A 9,946-nucleotide genomic window follows, 5' to 3' on the forward strand; every position below is an offset into this window, starting at 1 on the left:
TGCAAAGTGTGTGAGACTGTGTGTTCATTCTTAAATGTGAGTTTAGAAGCAGTGAGGCTGTTTTGTGGCGTTTTGAGGTCCGATCACTGCGAAGACCGTCTCAAGAATCAAGAGTCGGGAAGTTTCTGACCAAAGAAGAGGTTGACTCAACAGCAGAGATTCTCCTGCTGAAAGCAAGACATGAACTGCAGTTGAGAGGGCTTAATACACTTCGTGAGAAATTCCTTCCAGTGTATGTGAGCCAAAGCACCACTGCAGAAGGCAGACAAGGTCAGATTAAGACAGAGCCTTAGGCAGGCGGCACGCCAAACCTTGTTAAAATGTGGAGCAAATTGAGGACCAATGCATGGAACCCCACAAGGGACAAAAGACCAAAAACGTATTTACTTGAGATTTACATAGAGAAAATTCTCATCTTTACTCCAGGGGGAATCATAGTTTTTTTTTTTTTTTTTTTTTACTTTAGGGATAAATATCTGGATCAGTGTGATGATGTGCATATGTTTTATTGGAGATTTTGCTCCAGTGTCTCCATAGTCAGTTTTCTATATTTATCTCATGGCAGTATGGAGCAACATTTACTCAGAGGCTGAAGATTTGACCTTCTTGGCCCTGAAATGTTCCGGTCATGGCCCCGATAACTTCCAGAGCCAGCAGGGTCCTGCTGCTACATCTTCCCCAGGCAGAGTGAGGGACTTTGGGCTCAGTGACCTGTGTTGTCCTGCTGAACTCTGCTCTCCCTGGAGCTTTGAGTCACCCCAACCTGCCAATATTCACAGCATATACTGTAAGAACTATATAAGTACAAAACATATTCACTGAATATATCTTAAAACTACATAAACTGACATTGTTTTCTGATTTTTCTTCATAAATCTGTTGATAACATTCACATTAGCCACTGACATACACCTAAAAACACACAGCATCTAGTTGGTGTGAGTCCGCAAACGAAATACACTTGTATTCGTCTGTGTTTCTCTGTCCCTCTCAGCCACTTCCACACTAACACACACAGACACACAGTTAATAGGCTATTATGGACTGACAGCACGGTATCGATCTGTTAGTGTTTTTAGTCAGCAGGGGGTTTGAAAACTGTTCAGGGGAAAGAGCTTCGTCTGGCTTCTGGAGAACAAACACAGCATTTCATTCCCAAAAGAAGTGCTCAGCTGAGAAAAAGCTTCACGAATTACTGTAAGTACATTCTCTAAAAACACATCTTTGTATTATATGTATGTGTGTATAAAATTACTTTTTAACCACCCCCCTGGCCTGATGTGCAGCATCGCAGTCTATAGCCATGTTAGTAGCTGTGTGAGGGACTCTACACTGTCAGCCAGGTTCATCATCTTTAGTTTAGCATTGTATTCAAAGTGTCACAGTTTTTAGTGATACATTTAAGTACTGGAGGAGCTAATAAAAAAAACATTGACCCGATGACAATAGTTAAATGATTCCTCATATGAACAACAGTACCATATGCAGAGTCATTTAACTTAGAACCACAAACCTGGTGGTTCAAGAGGAAAAGCGATGGGATCATCAAGAGACATAAAGGTCATGAATGTTTGTACAAAATTTCATGGCCATCCATTGAGTGTTTTTTTAGACATATCAGTCTAGAGCAAAACCAATCAACTGACAATGGTTTTCAGTCATCTAGCAAATGTGCAGTACTTTATTCTTATATATATAATAACAATTTGATGGATAAAATATTCATTACTTTTTGTGGTATGAAATAAATAAGATAGCACATCTATTTTTATTGTTTTTTTTAATCGATGTATGTGTATTTATTATTATAAGACAGATTTATACATCAGCCTGGACATATTGGCTGTAGTCGTGGAGGAGCTCTATGCTAGTTTGGCAGTGAGCTCTACCCCACAGGTGCCCATATGGCCCATATGTATCTGAGTGGAGTAATCGGCCAAAAGAGACAGAACACCATTGACTCATCCATCCGACGCATGGCTTCGGTAAGGGTAAATCTGCATGTAGGCTTTCCAGGGTGCCCACATGGAAATTACCTGGTAAAACTCTCGATGTAATGTCTTAATAAAGCACTAGGTTTGTATCCTAGTTTGTATAAACGCTGAATGGGAGAACATTGTGTCCTGTTGTTAGTGAGGATGCAATCATAGTAAAGATAATAGTATCTGATCAGGTGAATGCATGTAAAGAAAGAAGATTTGAATTCGTTTTATTGACTTTATTGTAATGAATTTGCAGCTGCAAGTAAAATGACTGAGCAGTGTTTTTTCATGAACTGATAAAACTTGGAAGGAGAAGTCAACTTCCTCCTGATGTTTCGCTCCATGTGGGTGAGTCAGTCAGTGTCAGTGTTTTGCTGGTGCAGCTGTACTCACGTTTCTGGTGGGATCTTCATCTGGCTGTCGACCATCCGGCACAGCGAGCTGAATGAGATAATCCACATCAGCATCATCAGCCTCCCCCTGTGCGGCCCACTTCTGCCTGATTTACAGGCATCCCCAGCGTTTCCCAGACCCCAGCGGTTCATCCCTGCAGCTGCTGCGATCTGCATCAGTCCGAGTTATTGTTGCACGCTGGCTCCAAAAAAGAAAAAAGGATGAAATGAGGGCAGTGCAAAGTGAGATTAGGAGTGATCAGATCACAGTGCAAACACAGGGAGAAGGGAGCGTTAAAGGTGCAATGAGCTGGCTGGTGACTGTCATGTCATCAGGGAAGGCAGAGAGACTGATGATAACTTGGTTTACGGTTTTTCAGATCCACAAATCAACCAACAACTACTGAGTTTATAAAAACTGAGAAACTGAAAAATCTGAGTCTGATTTATTTGCTTGTTTAACAGCTCTGGTTCTTCTCTTGAAATATATTAAAGTTTGTTGCTACATTTAATTAATGCAAGACTTTACAGATGGTAAAATCTATACTGCCAATAAAAAAAAAGCCCATGTGTATATTTGATTGTAGTCTTTTAGATTTGAAAAAGCATAACCAGAAGTTCATCATTCAGATCAAGTAGCCTAATGGGTGGGTGTCTATGCAAATGCCATGACAATGAATTCACACATTGTCCTTAATAAATAGCAACTTTGATTAAAACCTGCAAAATGTGGTTTTTTGGGGCCATTTCAAGTCAATGGAAGCTGAACATAAACACAGCACAGCCATATTGTCATCTGATAAACTTAGCAGACTTGTGTGCTAACACCTAGCCACATAGCTTCATTAGCTTTCATACTGGTCATATAGTTAAAGTAATTGCATTCATCTTTCCTGTCCTTCTTATAGAGCTCTTTTTTGTTGTCTCCAGCAACTTCTGAGGGAAATTATTTGGTTCTTTCGCAGCTAAATCCTCAGCCATGTTCATTAGCAAGCTGCTAACTCTTGTTTAGGTGTTTGGTGCTGTGGTGCCTTGTGGGAATTCAGAGCTGAAGTTGCTAAACATGAAGCTAAATGATGTGATGAAGTTCCACAGAGCTGATGAGGAACTGCAGGAGTAGTTTCCATCACTACTACCTCCCACATTTACTCACACATCAAGCATGTGATCCACTGTTACCTCAAAAACACCGGTACCCATAACAACAACAAGGCTATTTGTGAAATGAAACCTAACACAGGAGCAAACTGACAACACCCTTCAAACAGACTTTTGGTCAGGAGGAGCAACACTTCCAGAAAACTCAACCACAACATCCAACAATAAAAGCAGCATGTCATCCTGAGAGCAGGCACAAAACTTAACTCAGCTTGGCTTTTAATAATGATACAGAGACACCACAGCTTTAAAAAGAGAAAGACAAATATGTTGTGATGTTTGTTTGAGACAAAAGATTGAATCTCTCCGATGTGTAGGATGCTAATTTAAAAGAAACACAGGCTGGAGCCTAAAAGTAGGTTGCACACAGATTAAGATACCTCTCCAAATGATTGCACTGCAGACAGAATAGCACAGAAGATTACTCACTATGTCATGTTTTCAGAGCTTTAAAACAGGTCCTCTGAGGCATGTGGGTCTTGACAGCAAGTTCAAATGTGACTGAGAGTGAGTAAAAAGAGTCCGACTGCTGATCTGATGTCAGCTGAGCTGGATGTCTCGGCGCACAAAGGAGCGTGGAGAGCGTTTGTCTTCAATGTCAAAGGTCACCTCTTGGCGCCAGGAGTCACGACAGAGCCACGCCATCTTCCTACACCTCCCTCTCTTCGCCTCTTAATCCTATTTCTGCTCCTCCCATCATCCTCTTCTCTCCTCCATGCCCCCCTCTTTTAGTTCTACGGGATGCCAGGGAGGAATTGGGGGGTGTCCCGCTCAACTTCTGACTTCACACGAGTTCAGTCCTTGTTGTTGTCAGGCAGCGTGGTGTCCCAACACACACACACACACACACACACACACAGCTGAAAGAAATCCTGCTCCAACTTCTGTTTTCCCTGCTTCCCGTCCCTCCTGCTGACCTCACACCCTCGTGGATCCAGAACCAAAGTCACGTAGCAGCACCGGGGCACAAATATGCAGCCGGACGCAGAGTAAGATGGAGTGATGGATGGAGAGATAGTGGGACTTCCTCTCTCTCTCTCTCTCTCTCGCTCTCCAGCATATCTCTTCCTGCTCTCTGGCACCAGTTTATACCATAATCCAGGCAGGATTAAACCCCTCCTCCCTCCATCTCTCCTTTTCTCTCTCTATCCTTTTCACTCTCTCACACACACACATTAACACTAACACAATATCTCTCTCTCTTCCTCTCTTGCCCCCTGCCATCTTTCTCATAGTCTTTGACCTACTGTCTTTGTAGTCCTGCTTTTCCACCCAGTTGTGTCTCTCTCCATCTTTTTTCTCTTCCTCTCTCTCATCAGTCTTTCTCTCACGTGCTACTTCTCCACTCGTCCCTCACTTTTTCTCTTTTTTTTTTGCTTTATCTTTCTCCGTGCAAGGAAAAGAAAAATTATCTTAAGGGATCATGGGGGAGAAAGAAGGAAGAACAGAGGAGGGAAGGGATTAGAGGGGGGAAAAATTAAAGTAAAGTAAATAAATAAAGTAAATTGAGGAGAAGGGAAAGATGGGAGGAAGAAGAGAGGATGGGGAGAAAAAGAGGAGCAAAAGATGGGATAGGAGTCGTGATATGAAGAGGAACAGCATTTTACTGACACATCATAATCTAAACACACTGAGACATCTAGTGGACGCTCATTGTCTCACACACATGTGCGTGCACACACACACACAGGTAGGTTTATCGTTTAGGGTTAAGAATCCACTCTCATCTCTAATTATTTTTCCAATTTATTTATATATAAAAAAAACATGTCAGCAATTCCTGCAACCACTTAAAAACATCTGCAATCTCACTACCGCATGGCTACACACTACAAACTGTTTTTCTCAGCTTTGTATAAATTGTTTAGATAAGTAACCATGTGTGTTTCGCTTTGTCTAAAAGTGCACAACCCATGGCCCGAATGGCATTTTAAACTGTAGCTGTGAGAGCTGCAGCAGAGACATGACACTGAGCTCACATAGCCCATTAAACTACATTTAACTAGATATCAGCGCACAAACACACACACACTGAAAACACTAACCATTGCGTGTGAGGTAAATACAACTAATGTGCACAGCTACACGATGCTAACACACACACACATACACACATAGACAGAATAAAGCATCTGCTCCTGCTGTTATGGAGATGAAAATGTAGCAAGACAACCTGGCACACACACACACACACACACACACACACACACAAACAGACATAATGCCACAGAAAGGGTTGAGATTAGTAACACACAGTTGAGAGACTGGCTGGGACACAAGCCTGCACACACACTACATATGTATATCCACACGCACACACACCAGCGGTGTGTAACAGCTGTGGGACTCCTCCTCCCCCACTGACCCAGATCACTGATGGAGATGAACTCTCAGCCAGTTTCCCCGACCCATCATCGCGGATGAACACTTGATTTTTCACAGCAAATTTTCCGATTGTGATGAAAAACTTCTGCCGCCAACCTCCACTTCAGATTTGCTGCTGATGCAATTAAAACTGTACAATTACAAAAGAAGGAGGCGTTGATAAAAACAAACAAAGGAGAAAGATTTCATAACCTTTCGAGGAATTAGATGGATTAGAGTGATAACATTGGGACTAAAACTAAAAAAACTTGATAAAACTATTTAATAAAAGATTTTGACACTTACTGCTGCTGAAAAATGAATGCGAGTTTGCATAAATTCTGCTTCCTCTGAGTTTCCTTTAAGTAATCTACACATAGTGGTCCCCCGATTCCTGTCTCAGACATGACAAAAGTGCATCAAGTGACCATACATTTTGGAATCTATGCAATATACAAACCTTTTTTATGTACTTGTGTGAGGCAAACACCATTGCCTCATACTTCAGTAAATTAAAATGAGTACAGTAGTGATGCACCACCTCTTAACATGATATTATAGACACTTTCAGTATTTTAACTTGTATACTGTGCAAACCATATTCTATTGTTCATATGTGTACATGTACACACATAAAATGAACTAAGAATACATTAAACCACAAGGGCAGAGAAACAGTATTGCATAAAGGAAGCGCATGCAGTGTCACTCACCTGGCCTGACTCGTCTTTTAACTGACTCAGTGTCGGAGACTGAAGAAACGACATGAAAGATGATTCTTAAAATTCACTTTGGACACAGGACCACACACCAGCATGAATAAAACTCAAAAGACATTTAAAAAAAAAAGTGACAACATTATTGCTCATAATTTATCAACTCTTAGACTTTTCTGCTCACTTTGATGCTTCACTGGTTCAGACGACTTCTCGACATCCCCGGGCTGAGAGTACAGATATACAGAGGCAGCTAAAGTGGTTTGAACTCCCTGTACTAACTGGACCCCGCCTCTCTGGAAATGAACACGGACACACACACGGACACACACACACACATCAGAAGTCACATTGATTAGTCTAAGCCAGGGCTAATTGTCAGCCCTTACTTTTAGCTCCATCAGCTAAACCAGTGGTCTGGAACCTCCAAACCTCAGAGGACAGAGTGTATGTGTGTGTGTGGGTGCGTGCATGTGCATCATTCCTTTTAAAAGGGTAAGGTACTAATAGCACTAATACTATATAAAGGTGTTATAGCATTTACAAACATTTTTACAACAAAACTGTTAAGCAAAGTGTAAAAATGTAAGCTTCTTTAGTTAAAAGCTCCAGCTAAAGTAAATAATAATGTAAATGACTATGTATGAAACAGCCATGATCGCTGGAGAGAGGAAGCAGGAAGGAAGGGAGTGAGGGAGAGGTGGCCAAATTCCCCAACAAAAATGGGGGAAAACAGCCTGATTGGTCTCTGATCACTTCACACTGCTTTGTTTCCCAGCTGTTGTTATGGAGCCATTAAGAGTCTCGACAAGACAAATTGGTACTAATGGACTGATATGATTATTTGTCACAGCAAAACACAAACGCATGTGCACACAAAGATAATGTCATGAATCCCCGTGGATGCTTAAAATATAATAGAAATAGACACGGAGGGCAAAGTGTGTGTGGAGTGTTAACAGACTTGTGAATTGTGAATTCAAAAAGTTACAGTTTTCCTTTTGTAATGAGCTGCCTGTTCAGGAGCGTACTGTACGCATGCATGCATGGGAAAATAGCGATTGACAGGTCATTATCACCATTGTCCAGAGAGTAAGTGGTCGCCATGGGAGACCAGCTAAAGACTTCAACCCATGCACCATTTTCAGTGAGTCAGTCAGCCCATCGATACATCAGTCAGCTGTTAATTGACGCATTTCCTAAGAGTCAGTCGGTGCCACTGTTGCACTGCACAGGAAGATTTAACATCAGCGCTGCAATGAAAACGAGTGAGGAAGATGATCATCAGTGAGAAAATACATTTTTATTTGTTCTTTGTGTCAAAAAATAAAAACAAGGGGCGGTGTTTAGCTCAGTTGGTAGAGCACCCGCTCCATGTGTTGAGGCTGTAGTCCTCGCTGCAGGCGGCCCCGGTTCGAGTCCCGCGTCGGACGGCCCTATCCTGCATGTCATTCCCCCCATCTCTGCCTCCCATTTCCTGTCACACTCTCAACTGTCCTATCAAATAAAGGCATGAAAAGCCAAAAAAATATACTTTAAAAAAAATAAAATAAAAACAATTCTGCCTTGATGTTACATCCTGTGAGGTTTTAGGGATTATATGATCCTATCTGGATGTAAACAAAATTATTAGGTGAAAACGAAAATTAAACTATTCAAACCTGAATGGCATATTGCAACATCTTCCCATATAATGACGTTTTCATGCAACCCTGGAGAAAATGGTCTCAACACAACACAAGGTCAAATCACATGACCTTCGTCTGTAGATGGTTTGACAGCGTGTCTGTCGCCTGGCAAATAGTTTCTTTCCATTTCTTTGAACACTTTCATTCCTCCGTATAAGATTAAGATCTCATGTTTTCCAGAAGCATTTAGCAGCTGCTTCACCTGCTGATGAAGAACATGGGATTTAACCGAAAGCACCACAACAGCCACTAAATGGACCTTGTGTGAGACTGTTTTCTCAAAGTCAGAAGTGTCAAGTCCGGTGGGTCGCCTGCCCTCGTCCCTCAACGGGAGGTCCCTTGTTTAGTCAAATTAACACCCACGTGTCAGCAACTCTGCTGTATTGGCTTGCAGTGTGTGCTCAGTTAAGCACGACAAACACCGGCGGGGTGATTTATTATTGGAAAAACTAATGTTGTATAAAGACTATTGGGCGTTAATTGGGTTAGGTCTTTCAATACTGCTGGGTGTGTAAAACATGGCTGATTAATCACTGTTGACATGATGTTACACTATTGATTGTGGCAAAAGAAAGCAATGATATGACATGAAAGCAATAACGCTTGTACCTTCAGTGTGATCAGTGTTCCTCTAGGCTGCATCTTGAACGATAATAATAATACTCATCATGATCATCATTGTTGTCGTCATAGTACCACTCAGCTGTGCAGATCCATAAAAAGACAATAAACAACGTGGGCAGTTTGAGAACATTTAATATCCAATTAAAATATATTCCAGTTTCTTTAAGAGCAAAACATTCTTGACAAAAAGAGATAAAACTTGTGAAAAAAAAATCCTTTAACATTCTCATGTCTCATATTGTTTTTAAATGTTTTAAATGTTTTTTAAAAAAAGATCATGGATGACATCTTGTGAATTAAAACATCATAATGGCCTCTGACAAAAAAACTGTTTATATTGTTGAATCTGGGTGAAATAGACTTAAGTTTTAACTCTGTATTTGTAATGTTAACATGCTGGTTATTTAGACTATGAGAACAATACATTTTGCTTTTTAAGTAGAAAAATAGGAAAAAAAATATCTGTTTTGTTCTGTAAATGTTTTCTGTTTTGTCGCTATTGTTTTGTTTTTTTTGCTGCTGTTTTTGTGTACCCTCTGGTAGCTGCTGCTGCTGCTGATTGGCCATCGCCCGACCTTCAAACCCTGATCCAGGCAAAAGGAAAAAATTAATTGACTCACTTCTGTGTTGTAGAAAGTGACAAACTATTGAGATTTGTTGATGTGACATTTTTACAGTCAATGGAATAGAGCACAATATTTTCAACAACTTGCATTGAACAAGCCCATCAATATAATTGGAGGTGTGTGTGTGTATCTTCTGGCATGAATGTAGATACAGCAACTTTGGCAGAAAAAAATAAAAACAAGCAATACCGTATTTCAGTTGGTTAAAGTTTGTAAACTGTAATTTTTGCAGCAATTAAATCCCCTTAAGTAAACCAAAACAAAAGTCCCAATTAGATTAGATTACAAATATTCCATTATGCAACCTTTAAACTGTCCAGACACATAACTTGACTATTTGCTGCTTCTACTAAGTAAAACACAGGTAACACCCTCCGAACAAGCTCTGTGAGGTAG

General features: G+C 40.8%; 1 protein-coding gene across 1 annotated transcript in view; it reads right to left on the reverse strand.

Annotated features, from left to right (window-relative positions):
* The window catches only part of cacna2d4a (calcium channel, voltage-dependent, alpha 2/delta subunit 4a), an 82,374-nt gene extending 78,177 nt beyond the window's left edge, over positions 1–4,197 (reverse strand). Inside the window, exons 1-2 of the mRNA XM_085769615.1 lie at positions 3,962–4,197; positions 2,376–2,573 (exon numbers count right to left, since the gene is read on the reverse strand). Coding sequence (XP_085625741.1) covers positions 2,376–2,551 — 176 coding nt within the window. The 5' untranslated portion in view covers positions 2,552–2,573; positions 3,962–4,197. The remainder of the gene's footprint in view (positions 1–2,375; positions 2,574–3,961) is intronic.
* Positions 4,198–9,946: the final 5,749 nt, after the last annotated feature.

This window comes from Trachurus japonicus, chromosome 23 (assembly GCF_045865225.1).
Source record: "Trachurus japonicus isolate A0001 chromosome 23, Traja_1.0".
NCBI lineage: Eukaryota > Metazoa > Chordata > Actinopteri > Carangiformes > Carangidae > Trachurus > Trachurus japonicus.